Genomic DNA, 17,526 nt, shown 5'->3' on the forward strand with positions numbered 1-17,526 from the left:
TGCATTATTACAGGCTATAATAACAGGCTAACGAAGGCGTAATTAAGTACAAGCTGTTATTACCACTGGGAGACCAGGCCCTGCTGCAGAAATGATTGGGGCACTTTCACTAAATAAAATAAGGTAAAACAATTTAAAGTGAAAACAATGTAAAGTGATGTGGCTGGCAGAGGCTTAGCAGAGGCCCACTGGCTGAGCTGGGTTAAACTGAGGGCACAACATTTGGTAGGTGTCTAACATTTTACATCTGTATCATTTTATTATAATAAAGACATCAGGCCACAGATCTATGCTGTCAGGTGGCTGGCAAGAGTAAAAGGTTCAAGGACAGAACTGCAGCTTTGCAGTGGGAGATAAGATGGTCACCTCGAGGGCCCTTGCGGCCGGATTCTAGTTCGGTTGGTGAGGTCAGTTTATCAGTGGTGCTGGATCTCGCCTGTGTAGTCCCCAAACTGTGCAGGTTTAGTTCCGCGGGCCACATAGGCAAAACATCCATGTGAGTCTCTGCTCCGCCAGTTTCCTCTGTGTGCTTCCCAATCTACTGCTGCATGCCGGCTGTCAGGTGTGCATCGCGGCTTTTCCGGCAGGGGTGTGCGGCTCTTTACGTTCGAGACCAGTTCTCTTCTCGGCTGAAAGGTAGGGTTTTGCTGGCTTGTTGTGCCCTCTTCGCTTCGCCGGGTTCTGGCCTGCTGAGGTGCTGCAATGCTGTCAGGCTTGTGCGTGGGTGAAGAATATCCCTTTTCTCTGCCATTAGCGCACATGGCGTCCACCATTTTGGATGAGGTGCAGAGGTCGCCGATCTGGGTGGTCTCGTTACTGGGCCTTAATTGTGTTGTAGCGGTCTGTGTCCCAGGGCAAGGACCGGGATCACCCCCCTGGTCCAGAGGGGGGAGGGGACAGGGCCGGTTCCACTCTGCTCTGGGCCTTCAGGTCAGGCATTGTCCTCCAGGGGACTGTAGCTCAAGGAGCCAGCCTCTCCCTGGATCCAGTGCCTCCTTTGGGCCGCTGGTCTTTGCTGTGAGTCAGCTTTTAAGAAATTCGTTGTTTTAGGGGCTTAAAGTTTAGAAAATTGCAGGAGCTGTTCATTCTTGTGACCGTCCAGCTCGGCTGTCTGGCCCTGTCCCCCGTTCACAAACTTTTATATTCAATTTGAACATTTGCTAGAAATATATCATCCAGAACCTTACTATTCAAGATCACTTTCCTCATTAAACACCTGAATCTTGGTGGTGGTAGTAGTAGTATACAGAAAAGATGGAGTTAGAATGCTCTGCTAGACACTGTAGAGAATTGAAGAGGGAATTGCAAGTCTTTGCCCAAAATAGACATAGGAATGTTTAAAAAAAAAAAAAAAGAAAAAAAAAGTCAGAAAATTCCCTTTTCAATTCTTCAGAATTCAGCGTTTGTTGAATAACCATGAAAGTGTATGTAAGGAAGAGACCTCACCCACCCATCTCTTGTGCTTCTTGATAAATCGTGCAGAGAGGGGGCTGGGGATGTTTGCCTTTCTCTAGTTTAGATCAACAAAGTAATCTGTCCAAAGTTAAACTCTGCATATGTTATGTTTATAGAGTCAGTTAATGCCTGCGTTCCTCCAGCGGTGTTATATATTTTATTGTACCCGTAGTATTGTTTGCTAGAGGTATGTGCTGCAGGTAGAAAAGTGGCTAATTTAAGTGTGGTGAATAAGTAAAGGTTTGCAAGTATGTGAAGGTCTGAAAATGTAACTTTTACATATCAGTCCTAGTTGTATGTGCGGAACGTGTAATGTAACTCTCCGTGCCAGGCAGTGATGTTAGATAAGAGTCCAGCCACCTGGCAGGCAGACAGTGAGCTCCGTCTGGAGGGCTTTACAAGAGCATTGCACCTTGTGTGCTGCACCAACTATCGCCAATTGGCACTCTCTCCATCACTACCTCATTGCCCTTCCTTTGTTTCTCTGTATTACTTTCCTCTCTACTTTCAATAGTTCACAACTGAACTACCACTCATGTTGTGGTGATCTTTCACTTGTACGTGCTTCCCCTAAATGCATGCACCTGCTATTGCACGAACAACCTCTCTCACATGTTCCCTCTCCCCCCTCACTCCCAGGTCCCTCTTGTATCCATACTCCTCCCCTTTGTTTTTATCTGGACTCCCCTCTTCCCTCCCCCTGTCAACAGTAGAGACCTGCAGCCTGCTGATAAGAAAGCAAGCCTTCCCTGCTTCTTTCTCCAGCAGTCAGTCTCAGTCTCTCTCTCTCTCTCTCTCTCTCCCTCTCTCGCCCAGTATCTCTCCTCCCACCTGTCTCTTGCACACTCGGTGCTCACTTGCTGCCACATGCTCTCTGCCCTCCAGCTTCTTCATTGAAGAGTTTACCTTCTCTCCTCCTTTGTCCTTATTTCTGATTGTTAAGATGAACTTTTTCTCACTCTATCATCTCTCTCTAACTTGCTCTGTATCCTCCCTTTTCCATCCTGTTTAAACTCACATCAAACCATCTTTAACCCAAGAAGTCCCTCTTCCTGAGTTATTCCCTCACTCGACTCTCTTTGCTTCTCTTATACCTTTAGCTCTGCCTCCCCTGCTCCATCTTAATGTGGGGTGCTTGAATTTAGTTCACCTTGAATTGTGGGCTCTGTGGCCTGAGGATGTCGGCCCTGCAGAAGTTGGAGAGCTTTGCCTCACGGGTGTTCAGTCGTGGACCCCGCAGCCCAGCCCCGGGGAGAGAGGCAGGGCTCCCCACCAGCCCTCAGACACCCACCCTGCCAAACAGCGTGCTGTGCTGGGACCGGGAGAGTGAGTGTGCGCCAAGCTTTGTGCGGCAGGGAGCTGTGAGTGCTTTTGCGCGAAGCGCTGCGTTATATTTGAGAAAAACAATCACAGACGATCTTTTGAGGGTTGAGTGATCATGGGATTTAACTTGTGGGGTACAGTTTAGTTTGTGGTTGTTGAAGAGTGTCAGATTAGATCCATGGGAGGGAATGCTCCAAATGAATGTGTCGGATGGGTGAAGTGCTGTGAAGTTCTTTAAAGCTCTGTGCTTGGGAACTGGTTTAAATGGTTGTGATGCTCTGCAATGGTGTATTATATTGGTTACACTGTAGAAATATGTTCTGCTTTGGAGATGCTCTGCATTGTTCCTGAGGAAGCACAGTCAGGCGATAAGCTGTATTGCTTTGGCGAGCACAATTACATGATGCTCTGCATGCCTCCCTTATCACACCCTCTTAAGGCAAAGCTGAGAGGCTCTCTAAATAACTCTGAGCAATGTTCTGCAATACTGGAGGAGGGGGCCTAGGGCCTTGTAACCAAGGGATGATAACTGCTCTGTAACTAATCTGTCATTTTAACTTCCTGCTCTTTTCTGGCTAGCTTTATCGCACAGCTTCACTGCTCCGCGTGACATCTGTCACAATGTCACCCTGTGTTTCTTACAGGACCATGTCTTTTTAACATGCAGGTTAAGGGGCACAAAGCATATTAAGCTCCTTTACAAAGTAAGCTGACAATCTGAATTGCCTCTGGGCATAGGATGGGCACAGCTGGCATAACCGGTTTGACTCTCTTGTCAAAAGGTGTGGCTTACATCCTCAGGGGGCAGGGCTTGTGTAAACACATTTCTTAACCATGTTGTGGCCTGACAGTTCTGCTATCTCTTGATATTCATCTGTGTATGTAAAAAGACAGATGTCTATCATTGCTTTGTGCTTCTTGACACTCCACTCAGAGAGATTATAACTTTCACATTCACCATGCTTTATTTGAATAATCCTTTGTACATGCTGATGTACAGGCGATGAATGCTGCCCTGCAGTGTGTATATTTGTATATTGCATATGTTCCAGGAATATAATACGTTTATGCTAAAGGGGGTGCTTTGATTAGTTAATTGATCCCCAGTGACCACAACAGTATATGAATCCTGTATACTGTAAGGAAGCACTTCTCATATATGGCCCATCTACATGAAGCAGTAACATGTTTACAAAAACTTGTCTAGTAATGGAATGACCGGCATTTGGCTCTTGTTTGACAGGAGTCGTTTTTTATTTTATTTTCTATTGTCCGTCCTTGTCACTAAATCTCTAAAGTAGCCTTGGGGCCTGTCAGGTTCCAGTGAAACATATATTTAAGTATTATGCTCATGAAGTGTTTAAAATTCAATTCTTGTGTTCAGTGGGGTTCAAAATATGCCAGTTTGTCACTCATGGCATGAACGCAGAGGGAAAGCTTGTCTTTAGGTCCATCACTATGTCACTGTGTGGAATTTGAATGATCTCTGTATTACACAGGCATAAGTGTAATGCATGGCTTGATTAGAATATCCATCAGGTTATATATGTTAATTGTTTGTGTATTACATTATAGGAGATGGAGGTCTAATCTTAATATTACATTACAGGAGACGGCATCAAAGGAGACATAAGGTGCGCCTCTGTATGTCATTGCAGGTGCCATGTAACCAGCCTCTGCATTACACTCCAGGAGATGTAGGACCTGCATTACATGGCAGGAGACGTCGTCCAGATTATATTACTTGGACGTTATATTTGACCTTTGTATTGTGTAGCAGGACTAGTAGAGTCTGCCTCTGTATTGTGCTGCAGAATTGCGAGTTGATTTCTAAGAGTGGTATGGATATAGTAGGGGAGAAAACCTCTGTACTGTTTGGTCAGGTGTCTCTAGCATTTGTGCACAGTATCTACAACCTCTTGTCATCTCTTTGTGTTGCATTATTTATATGATTATCCTGGGTTATATCCATTAGTTAAGTGTTCTACGCCAGTAAGAAGAGGCCTTTTTGAGATAACAGTCTGTATAGAACACCAAGAGAATTAGAAACTGCCACGTTATTGAAGAAACCAGTTACCTGTGAACAAGCAGGATATGATTTTTTTTTTATTTTTTATTTTTTATTTTTTTTAACCTGTGTGAATCAGTAGTTGACAGAAGTAATCCGTTCTTCTCTTTTGTTAATGGTTTCTGGGTTACTTGATTGACGTTCTGTAATCTGTGCTAGAACTTTCGAGTTCATATGAGACCCTTTGTGTTAATGGTGCTGAGAGCTGACTAGTCTACCCACCTGAATATTTCCTAATGTAGAGAGGAGGGTACTGTTTTCACGAAATATCCGCCATGTGAGGGGAGGGAACTCAGTAAGGGGTCATTCTAGCTCATATTTTTCTCTACGAGGGCAAAGTCCTGATTACCATGAACTGGTACCTCTAATACAGAACATTTAAAGTCTATGGATGAACGAACTGCATATTGTAGAATTGGTTATGAGCTGGGTATATGGATTTTGTACTATTAACCGATGGGGCTGAATGGCCGTGGACTATGTGTGTGGCAGGTACTACATTCTTTAGTGTGTCTGACATTGCAGACTTTTTCCCCTCTCTTGTTCTGCTCTTGTACGCTTATTTTCTTCCTCTCTCCCTGAAATATTCAGTCTTTTGATATCTCCTCTTTGCCATGGCCTTAATATAATTGTCTTCCTCCCCACAGTGAAAGAATTCCTGGCAAAAGCGAAGGAAGACTTTCTGAAAAAATGGGAAAACCCAGCACAGGTAAGCTTGAACAACTGATATATCAAGTAATAATTGGCGTGTGTTTATGTGTAAGTATTAATTTGTAGTAATTGGCCTCTATTGCGTTGCATGGGTGGGTATGCATAGTGGCCTCTGTTATGTATTTTGTTGCATGAGTACACCTATGTTATGTTGAGGTTTGGTCAGGTATCTGACATTTGGGTGTAGTATCTACATCTCGCTATGTGTCTGTATTGCATACTTTGTAATAATGACAGTGTGTGTGTGTTTAGCTTCAGACCTGAGGAAGAAAGGAAAACTCTCAAACTTTTCTTTGAAATATTATGTTGGTCCATTAAAAAGGTATCATTGCATACTCAACAACTGTCAACTACTGATTCACACAGGTTAATATATATATTAATTAGAGGAGAGGGGAAAAGTTAGTAGTGGTGTGCCAAAACTAACGTACGGGTAGGCCTGTAATAAAGAGGGCCCACCAGAGGTAATGTAATAGAATAAGATATTAGAGGGAGTGGTAGGTGGGGTCGCTGGAATCTGAAACCGGCAAAGGCAACTGGGGGGGGGGGGAGGTTTATATAGGGAAAACTCCTCCCACAAATTCAGGCCCATGGCCTTTTACTGGTGATCAGAACGTAAATCGTATATACAATAGAGGAGAGGGGGAAAGTTGGTAGTGGTGTGCCGAAACCAACGTACGGGTAGGCCTGTAATAAAGAGGGCAAAATATATAGAAGAAAAAACACTTTATTGCATACTCCAAATGATAAATATTAAAATGCTTTCCTGAGTTCTTTCTCAGGTTGTGGGTATAAGTGCTGTAAACTGAGGATTTTCATCTGCCCAGTCTTTTAATGATATGGACTGGAGTACTGCGGAGGCCGCCCTGATCCTGAAGGAGTGTCCAGAAAACGAAGAGGGGTTATGTCCTAGTCTTAGCAGCAGTTCTCGAATGTAAAATATAAACTTAGAAGTGGTAAGTGGGTGTACGTGAAGAAGTAGTAAGGGAGAGCTAGCTGGGTGACTGAGGAATTAGTAGAGTATCTTCATGGGGCACCAGAGGTTTCTGTTAAAAAGAGAGGGATTGGTTGGTCTTAGACAAACGTAGTGGTAGTTCTATTTGACCAGATCAGATAGTTTTAAACTTGTGCTGACATCGGATTGACTGACCACAGTGAACTCTCTGGGTCTGAGGGAGCCGTAGAAGGCGATGTAAATAGCTACCTTTAGGATAGAGTAAGCCTGGACATTAAAGGGATTTGTGTCCACAATGTCAGATAAGTTCCTGAATATGGGTCCATCTATGGTTAGTAGGAGGTCAATCTGTCATGTTAATACCTTTTTATGAATCATTTTGAAAGGTGGTGAGGACGTGGTCTTGTATTCCAGTGACGTATAACTTGATGGTGTTATGTGCTAACTTAAGGTGTAGGTGGCAAAAAGAGGCAAAAGCCACCATGGTATCGATAGAGAAATTATCTACGGTACTAGAAATTCCCAACCAAATTTGCGGAATATTATCAAAGCCCTATCGTATGCTGTCTTTGTGTTGGCTGACAGTGCGTTCCGTAAGAGTGTTTGTGCATGGTCCATTAATCCCGTTAGTCCATGATTAGTTCCGGGAATGACGGATTCTGCATGGTAGGTAGTCGGCGAAGGGGTGCTCCATGTGAAGGCGTTACATAGCTACACAGCTTCCTCACATTTGTTTTTTGCTGTTCATCCAAAAGAAAGCAAAAAAAAAACAGTTTGAAGCACTTCCAATTTTGCAACAAACTAGGAAAAAATTCCTTCTTTATCCCAGAATGGCAGTCAGATTTATCCTTGGCTCAAGCAGCTATTACCCTACATTGAAAAAAATATATCCTTGAATATTGTTTGTGCAAGTATGCATCTAATTGCTGTTTGAACATTTGTATGGTCTCATAAAACCGCTTCTTCAGGCAGAGAATTCCACATCCTTATTGTTCTTACAGTAAAAAAAACTTTTCTTAGATGAAACTTTGCCTTAGATGAAATCTTCTTTCTTCCAGTCCTCTGTAAGGTCCGGTTTGTGAATAGATTTCCACACAATGGTTTGTATTGGCCCCGAATATATTTGTATTATGTTATCATATCCCAAATCTCTCTCAGGCAACGTTTTTTTAAACTAAAGAGGTTTAAATTTGTTAACCTTTCTTCATAGCGAATATGTTCCATTCCTTTCCTTTTATTAATTTTGTAGCCCACCTCTGCACTTTTTCTAGTGACATTATATCCTTCTTTAGAACAGGTGCCCAAAATTGCACAGCATATAAAATATGTGGTTTTATGATTTATAAAGAGGCAAAATGATATTCTCGTCCCGAGAATGAATGCCCTTTTTCATACATGACAATACCTTACTGGCCTTAGCCACTGCTGATTGACATTGCACATTGTTGCATAGTTTATCGTCTATAACAATTCCCAAATCCTTCTCGTGTGTTATCCCTAATTTGCATCCATTAAGGGTATACGTTGCTTGTGCATAACTTTGCATTTTTTCAACATGAAATTTCATTTCCCATTTGAGTGCCCAGTCACCCAGTCAGTTTTGTGTCATATGCAAACACTGAAAAATAACTTTTAATGCTTTTTTCAAGATAATTTATAAACATGTTAAATAGAAAGGGTCCCAGAACAGAACCCTGAGGGACACCACTTGCCACCTCTGTCCAGCTTGAAAAGTTACCATTAATGACAACTCTTTGTACTCTATTTTTAAGGTAATGTTTTACCCAAGAACAAGCATTTTCATCTAGGCCGATTTCTTTAATTTTGAACACTAATCGATTGTGTGGAACTGTATCAAATAGTGGAGTAGTGGAGAGAAAATTGTTCAGCCAAAATCAGTGAATTTAAACTAGGATTGTGAGAAGAATGAGGCGCGGACAAATCGATGATTAGAGGTTGTTTATTAGAGGTGCTAACGGTAACAACTCCAATAGGGTTTGTCTGCCAAGTGGAAAAAGGAGGGTGTGGAAAGGGACCAATAATAAAACCTGACGTGGTCTCCTTCTGTAGCAATTCATCAACTGCAGTTGGGTCGTTTGTGGCTGAAAGTAAATTGGTGTATTCTAGAGTGCCTGTGGGAAGTACTATGAGCCCTGTATGAAAACCGTTTGAGAAATCAGGAATTGCACCAAGTGGGGAGAGGGGTGGGTGCGCAAGTGAAAAGCCAGATTGTCGATGTTAATCTCAGTCAGTCCGTCACTTTTTAGGGAAAAGCTTAGAGGGGCACATGGCATTTGTATGTGCCCTAAAGCAGATGGAGCAAATGTGCGTTGTAGCTGCAAGTTCCTCAGTTGAAATTGTTGCACACTTGCGCCCTGCCCAGGAATGACTGGTCTGCCTAGCTTATCTCTTTGGCCCCTGTCCTGACTGTCAGAGGGGGTAGTGGAGGGATCTGCTTCGCAGGGACGCAAGGTGGAGGAACATACCGCACAAGATGGGGGTCTCAGGTCGGCAAAGGATAGATGACATGTCTTTAACTTGACCATAACTGCCTCCCTGGGGCTCCTAAGAACTTGTGCCAGGCCTGGGTTCGTTGGACTGGGCTGCTAGCTGTTTGAAAAGTTCCGCTTTCCTAGCTCTGGCTGGGAGGGATGCTTCCTTACAGAAAAGCCTGCACGAATGGGGAGGACTACAGTGCATACTGAACGAACAGTTAATTTATGTAACGGACCGTTTTGCTCACCAGAGGTTAAAAACCGTTTTGGCGATATTCCCCTTTCCAGATGCACAGGCAGCAACTGTAAGCACCAATCTCCCGAACTGCAAACTCTATGAATCCTGGAAACAGCCGAACAGGAAAACCATACAAAAGGGTTACACTCCTGGCAGTCAGCATACAATCCAATTCCCCCAATAACGAGACGTCACTTAGTTTTGAGGGTTAAGCAGGAACTCAGGTTTAATGACACACACTCTGCTTTTATGCGATTCTCCCCTGCGAGGGAGACGCCCACATACAATTATACATTACCCAATCACACAATGGTTACATCCCACAGATTCCCTCCCCTTAGCCTCCCCTTACAGTTTAAACATACTTTTTACCCAATAACTCTAAAACCATACATCCAATGTTAATAACATTTACATATTATTAATCAGCACATTCCAAATACAAACATACCCAAAAATCATTCGAATCCATCCAGCCGTTCTGGAGTTAAGTATAAGTCACTTTTGACCTACCGCAAGCACATTTTCATGCCCAAAACAGTTCCATGGATTTGGGCTGTGCGGTCGGTCTATTTTACACAGAGAAAATGACTAAGTCCCATTCGAACGCGCGTTCGAATCTTCGAACGGGACTTAGTCTCCAGCCGCAGTGTCGAAGAAGGTACGGGTCAGGGATTTGGCTGCACACACCACTGACCGCGTTTGAATAAGTTAAAATGGCCGCCGCCACGTGTTCGTTTGTCGAATGGCGACGACTTTGGCACTTCGACTGCATTCGAAGTGCCAGTTTAAAAGTTGTAACACTGCTCCCAAGTATTTAAAGGGCCAGGAACAGCATACAAAAATCCATTGTGCCCAAATACACTTCTTAAAGAGTTAATACACCCCAGGGCAGGAGGCTAGCAACCAGGCTTCTCCAGTTCACAGTGGCGAGGTTGGTTCCGCCACAGTTTATAACAAAGCTTATGGTACAAGACCCATGCAAACGGTGAACATTATAAAAACAGGCTAATCCCAAATGGCTGTGTGAAAGTGGCTAGGAAGGCTACGTTTTAACCGAATGGATGCAGTAATCTAAACACGTACGAATGGGACAAAGACGGTGAACGTAAGAATTTTAAAACCGAAGAACGTACAGAAAAACGAATAAGCATGCTATATGGTACTATGAAACATGTGAACGCTAGTAAGTACGGGGGGTTACAAAGTAAAACAAACAAACTGCCCTCTTGTTTGAAAATACAAAGGGAGCCCACCCCCGCGATTGGTAGGCCCGAACGTGGGGACGCTGCAAATGAGTTCCCACGTGTACATACGTAAGTAGGCTGCGTCTTGTGGCCGGAGAGGCTGAACGCCAGGTCCATGGGCTGCTTGCTGTAAAATTAGCGGGGAGGAAAACTAATCGTAAGTGATGGATGTTGTGATGTCACTCAAATCTGTAACCGGAAAAGGTAAGTAGGGGGGTAGGGTTTATATAGGGAAAACTCCTCCCACAAATTCAGGCCTATGGGGTGTGTGTGTGTGTGTGTGTGTATATGTGTGTATGTATGTATGTATATATATACTATTTATTTAAGGCAGGTCGCGATAGTATTTGCAATGTGGGCCTTCTTCCAGTGAATAGAGTTGTTTATATAATTCACACGCAATATTCATGCTCCTTCTCTATCATAGTCTGGAATTGATAAGAAATGGTAACAATGGGGATTTATATACTCAACTGATAACTGTAATAAGTTGAAATGTTGAGGCCAAGATAGCTGGACTTTTTTCTAGTTTGGCTTTTTTCGCTTTTTTAATCTGTGCAATCTCCTTATCAGTACTGTAAAAGAACAGGTTCATTGAATAACCTCTATCTCTCTTCAATTCACCTTTTGTCTTGTTTCTCTCAGAACACTGCTCACTTAGACCAGTTTGAACGCATTAAGACTCTGGGCACAGGTTCATTTGGTCGAGTGATGCTCGTCAGACACAAAGAAAATGGCCATCATTATGCCATGAAGATCCTGGACAAGCAGAAGGTAAAGGCCACAACGATACGTGTTTTGTTGTCACTAGAACTGTGACTGGTTACCTGGATGCTTAAGGGAGTACACTAGAACTAAATATATAGTTGAATTGATCATTTAGATTTTGGAATCCCCCTTTTCCCACCAGTGTCCTAAAATAAGGGTTACTTACCTCTAGGCCAGCGGTAAACTGTTCTGCTACCAATAAATTCTCACTAGCGAGGGATCTCCCAGGCCAATTTAATACTTTTCAGAAAATTCAGGCAATTGCCGAACAGTGTTGTTAATGGTGCTTCTCATTGGTTTTATGAGAAGCATTACCTTGTGCATTGTGAGCAAGTAAAAGCACTATCCATTGCAGTGCCAGAATGTACATTTATCACTAACCTCCGCAGCTCACTAAATATGAGTAAGTGGCCCGGTACTGAATGATGGCAAGAAGGCAGCCGTTAAATCTCCAGCATTCTAGCTATGGCAAAACTTGTAAATTCATAAATAAAGGTTAGGAGTTAATGGGTGGAGGGCTTGAGAAGTCCATAAACCACTGTTCCTTGACTCTTGAAACCTCTAGATGGCACTATTTCTCCATAACCACACTGCTCTGCTAACTGTAAAGAAATTCGAAATAATTTAATTGAGCTTAAAAGTCCATAATGCATGTGAATGAGATTTTCTTGTGCAATGATGGAAATTGAATAAGCCACTGTCTACTTCCAGGTGGTTAAATTGAAGCAGATTGAGCATACGTTGAATGAAAAGCGCATCTTGCAGGCTGTAAATTTCCCATTCCTTGTCCTCCTGGAGTATTCATTCAAGGTAAGTGGCATTATGATCTAAACAATATCTATCAATGGCATAGTCGCCATATGCACCTAAAACCCATTGACCCTCACATTGTAAAGAGCGCCATCAGTTCTCACCCTGTATGCTGTTTGGCTGTGGTCTCCCTTTTAACACATTGAATTAACCACCCCACCCATCTCCAAATGTGCTGCATTCATTTTGTTCTTTATTCTGTCACTTCTACTTCATATATTTTTCTCAATCAGGATAACACTAACCTATACATGGTCATGGAGTATGTAGCCGGTGGCGAGATGTTCTCTCACTTGCGTAGAATCGGACGCTTCAGGTAAATACCGTCGGATGCAGTAAAACCTGTGCTAGATTAAATATTCTATTGTAAATGTGTGTGGCCGATAGCTGTGATTTTACCTTTTAACCACAATTCTTCCTGCACAGAGTGTTAGTCAATAGTCTCTTTACAGAATAGAATGTTATGGTAACAAGTGCAGCAGACTGTGTAACATCCATCATTGTTCTCATTCCCTGGTGCAACAGTTAAAATTCACCTGGCAAAGTTTAATTATACTGTATGAGAAGGGATCTCAATGTTATTGGCCAGGCTTAAACATTACTTGCCACTGCAAGTGTCCGTGGCACACTCACCAGGGGTGAATTTCTACATGCCAGTACCTAGTGGAGAGTGGAAATTTTGCGCCATGGCGGTAACCTCATTCTCCCTGAGTAATAAGACAGGTGATACTCACCTTGCTGAGTTTAGTATTACAGGTATATCTTTTGTTCCCTAACGTAATGCAGCAGCGAAGATTCACTATGTAGAGTTTGGGTTATATTGTTTTCCCCTTATATTGGAATAGTTGGATGTGTGAAAGCATAGATTAAATGTTCAGAGCTTTGTAGTATAGTGTTCTCCTGTACTATAGGCAATTTAAGTGCTGAGATTCACTTTGTTCCTCTCCTTGTGCATTTGACAGCTTGGCCACTCTCTGTTTAACAGTAAACACCTGGTAACAGGTGACTTAATTCTGTGCTCCAAACAGGGACACGATAAGTGGCTCCCCCCCCCCTTTTCATATTATTATTGCTCTCTCTACCTGTGGTGAAGACACAGCAATAGCTAGGCAGCTTTGTTTGTCCATATGTTAAGCAGGTGACTGGAAACCTCCATCCACCGGGAGGCTAAAGTGCAAGTCAATGTGACTGATTGTAACCAATTAGATCTCTATTTCCACATACCCTGCCCATGAAATGTTAATGCTTTTCTTTGCTTCTCTATAGAAATTGTGTAGAAAAGTAACTGCTGTATTTTTATCCAAGTGTTTATGTAAACTGTTCAAACAGGCCCAGCATGCTAAAAAATAATAAAGTGCTTTTTCTTTTTCCCATCCCAGATACATCCCTTCAAAATGCCATAAACGTTATTAAATTGTCAAATTCTGCTGGTACTTAAAGGAACATTATAGGTTAAGGAATACAAATGGTGTATTCCAAACAATATTATGGCCTAGTCACCATTTAGGTGACAGTCCCCCACCCCCTCAAGGGTTAATGAGGTAGTTTACTTCATTTTAATCCTGATCTCAGCCAATGTAATGTTTTCCTATAGGATAGCATGGGGAGGCTAGTGCGGGTGCCTGGTAAAATGCCTCGCTGCGCTAATCAGTTGGTCTCTAGTGGCATTTCAACCGGTCCGTGCAATGTAAGTATTGCCTTTCCTCCAGAATGGTTACAGGTTTTAAAAGTACAGGGACATGGCACCCAGGCCACTTCATCTCAGTGAAGTGGTCTGGGAGCTTATGGTGTCCCTATAAAGACACCGAAGGGCAAGTTGAGCCCCCCCCCCCCCCATTATTAACATACCCTTAATTTGTTTTATGTTCCTGTCCCTGCAAGCTTATTTTATAATTGTCTATTTCAAAACAAAACTGCACTTCTTTTATAAAACGCCCTTTCATTTTTTATTTATTTATAAAAGATAAAGACTTGAATCTTCTCATATTGCAATGTACTTCTTTGACCCACTCACCCAGCTGCTGTGAGATCCCATGTAACCAGGAAGTGGTTTAGCCAGTTTGGGAGTATAGTTCTTTTCAGTGGAGTCTTGGCATATCCTATAAACTCATACCAGGCAGGGATTTATGGGGAATTTTTATAATGTCAAGCAATCTTATGATTGATGCCAATGCTATGTAAAAACTGCGAAATTGATCCTGCATAATGAATGGTTCCTCAGCTACGGAGTTTTGTGTGAACAGAGCAGTACATTATAAATGTCAGGCCCCCTTTAAGTTGCATAATCCTACTGGACAGGGAAGAGAAAATGGTTGTTTGACCTACCTTGCTGATACATGTGTCGTAAGGATGTCCAAGTGAAAATAATTTCTCTCAATTTTAACTAGAATAACTACTGAACAGATTTTACAAAAATTAAATGCAACAAGATGTCTTGTAGCACTATATCAGACCCCCAAGAAATGTTCTGCTACATTAACTATCCTCAGTCAGGGATTATATAGTATTTTAGTTCTGCTTGTTTTCTCTACTCAACAGGAAGATTTACATAGTGTCTGAGTCAGCACAGATTGGGAAGGGGGTTCTTTGTGCTTCATTCTACAGCTGGGCTTTTCTTTCTCACCGGGAAGGATCATGTTGTATTTCATTCACAGCTAGCGTTCTTGCACACTGGGAAAGATTACATTGCGTTTGCCACAATTGTTCTTCTGTAGCATGCCAGGGAAGGGTTATTATAGTATTTTATATATCACAGTTTGCAGTCTCACACAGCAGTTTCAACTTGGTTTCTCATGTGCATCCATTAGGAAAATTAGGGATGTGGTCTCACACACTCATTTGGGCAATAGGTGTAAAATGAATGGTCTGGGCACACCTGGTGGTTTCTTTAGTAGACAGTCTTTATTTGGAGTGCAGATATAATTTTTTTTAATTTTCTGCACTCCACATAAAGACTGCCAACTAAAGAAACCACCAGGTGTGCCCAGACCATTCCTTTCACGGCTATTGCTACGTGGGACATTGGTCCCACCCGGGTTGGCGCATCCTGCTGGAAGTATTCCCGGAGTATTTGATGTGTCCATATTCTCTCAAAACTCAGAACACATGCATTGGGGCAGTCAGGAATGTGGTTTTGTGAAGCTGGTGGGGTAATCAGGGCTGAGTTATATACTTATTATGGGGTACAGGTGGGACTGGGGGGGAGGGGGGGAGGCACACTCTGCCCCCTTCGGGCTGGAGTTTCACATACTTTAGAGAATGGTGAACCACTGTTATTTTATTTCACATGAAAGTAATAGGCTCTATTTCACTCACAACCCTGTTTCTCTCCCAATACACTGGCAAGGACTGTACGGCATTTTGATTAGTTGACCTGCTGTACACATTAGGGTTAGTTACTTTCATTTCAGTGGCATCTGTGCTTCCTCTTACTTCATGAGTGGACCCGTTTCTTGTGATATTCTGTTTATGTATTTTATTCAGTCTTTGATCTGTATGATGCAGGCCTATCATGCTAATTATACAATTCTTCTGTCATGTCATGACTGTGCTTTTTGTCGCTTTGTCCTCACAGTGAACCTCATGCACGTTTCTATGCATCTCAGATTGTATTAACCTTTGAATATCTGCACTCCTTGGATCTTATATACCGAGACCTAAAGCCAGAAAATCTGCTCATAGACCAGCAGGGATACATACAGGTAACCTGGACTTGGGACGAGGGCAGGGACGTAATTATAGATCTTTTCATGATGCATGCAATTTCAAAACTGAAATGTGGACTTATGAGTTATACATTATCCACACTTCCATGTGTAACATACATGAACAGTAAATCATGTAATGGATATCTGTGTCATTTTAGAAATGTACTCAAGCAGAGCCATCATTTTGGTAAAAGTAATAGACAGCTGTAATGTTGATGTTGGTAATCTTTGTGCATGTTGAATTCAAACTGGTCACATAATTTGTACCACAGCTAGCCCTACACATTACTTTTCCCTGTTCTGAAAACTTTTCTAAGCTCTCTTTTTAAAGTGGTAGACACACATTTAAAAAGCTTTTCTAGTGGATACCTATGTAAAGGGGTGTGAACCATGTGAAAGGATTTTTTCCTCAAGCTGTGGTTGCAGTGTTTATACATTTTTAGAGTGTATAACTAGCCCATCTTGCCTGAGCACTTAATTGCTATTTACATCATTTATTTGGGTGGTATAGTATACTTGGATCATACTATATGAATTGTGCTCAGTGGTGTACAGCTACCACAAACCTGCATATATTGAAAGGTTGTATTCTTTGACTAGCGAGTAGAGACTTTCACATATGTACTGGAGTGGGGGAGGTGGGGAGTGTATTTAGCATGAGTTGAAATACCTGGATATTGGTGTGAGTGCCGGATAGAATGTGTACTCTGCTTTCATAATGGCCTTCTCCTGTATAAAGTCACCTGTTCATTTTTCTTAATAGGTGACAGATTTTGGCTTTGCCAAGAGAGTGAAAGGAAGGACCTGGACTCTTTGCGGGACTCCAGAGTATCTGGCACCTGAAATTATTCTTAGCAAGGTAATAATAGCTGTTCTGGAGTTCAAATATGTAACACATGCAGATGGTTGGTTGTTTTGAACAAAACAAGGCACTGCTGTTTGTCTCCTTCAGTGAACTTGGATACTGTGAACATAATCTGATAATTAAAGGATCACTATACGGCCAGGAACACAAACATGTATTCCTGACCCTATAGTGATAAAATCACTATCTGGCCCCACTTTGCCCACTTAAGTATAGTAAAATCTTACATTTCTTCCAGTCTGCTGTTGCTTGCTCTGCCCCTGATCTGCCTCCTTGACTGACATAATCAGAGTGCTGGGGACAAAGAGGGAAGGTCTTGCTAAGGCTTTTGCAAGCAGACATCTGCAGCTTTTGCAAGCTATTAATAAATATGTAAAAATCCAGTGGAGTCTATAGTCCCTTTACTGCTATCAATAGGACTGTTTTTGCACTGCATGAGAGATTAACAGGACATAAAATTTACTTTTTCCCGTGGCATTCTAACTTGTCTTTCTGACAAAGTATGTGAGCAAATGTCTGAACTTTTTTCTCCCTGTGACAGGGGTACAATAAAGCTGTGGATTGGTGGGCCCTTGGGGTGCTGATATATGAAATGGCTGCTGGGTATCCTCCATTTTTTGCCGATCAGCCCATTCAGATCTATGAAAAGATAGTATCTGGGAAGGTAAGTCACTGCCTCTCACCTCCACTTTCTCTTTATTCAGATCTTAATTCTAGACCAAATTTTACCTTTTCCGTTGTGAACACTCCCAGCATTCAAGTGGCTAAACCCAGATTTAGTCTTTCTTTAAATTTCTTTGTGAAAACATTTTCATTTTTTTTTTTTTGTTTTTTTTTTTTATTTGAATTTTTTTCTTATTCATGCACTTCATCAGTAACACACA

General features: G+C 42.2%; 1 protein-coding gene across 4 annotated transcripts in view; it reads left to right on the forward strand.

Moving 5' to 3' along the window:
- The window catches only part of LOC134603363 (cAMP-dependent protein kinase catalytic subunit alpha), a 67,963-nt gene that overhangs the window by 39,352 nt on the left and 11,085 nt on the right, over positions 1 to 17,526 (forward strand). For 2 of the 4 annotated variants that reach the window (XM_063449248.1, XM_063449246.1), the window contains 7 exons: positions 5,494 to 5,555; positions 11,138 to 11,266; positions 11,972 to 12,070; positions 12,304 to 12,386; positions 15,645 to 15,771; positions 16,541 to 16,636; positions 17,184 to 17,306. In XM_063449248.1, coding sequence (XP_063305318.1) covers positions 5,494 to 5,555; positions 11,138 to 11,266; positions 11,972 to 12,070; positions 12,304 to 12,386; positions 15,645 to 15,771; positions 16,541 to 16,636; positions 17,184 to 17,306 — 719 coding nt within the window. Of the gene's footprint in view, positions 1 to 2,241; positions 2,782 to 5,176; positions 5,339 to 5,493; positions 5,556 to 11,137; positions 11,267 to 11,971; positions 12,071 to 12,303; positions 12,387 to 15,644; positions 15,772 to 16,540; positions 16,637 to 17,183; positions 17,307 to 17,526 lie in introns of those variants that run through there. The other 2 variants (XM_063449245.1, XM_063449247.1) reach the window with 2 other exon arrangements.

The sequence above is a fragment of the Pelobates fuscus genome, chromosome 3 (assembly GCF_036172605.1).
Source record: "Pelobates fuscus isolate aPelFus1 chromosome 3, aPelFus1.pri, whole genome shotgun sequence".
NCBI classification, from domain to species: Eukaryota; Metazoa; Chordata; class Amphibia; order Anura; family Pelobatidae; genus Pelobates; species Pelobates fuscus.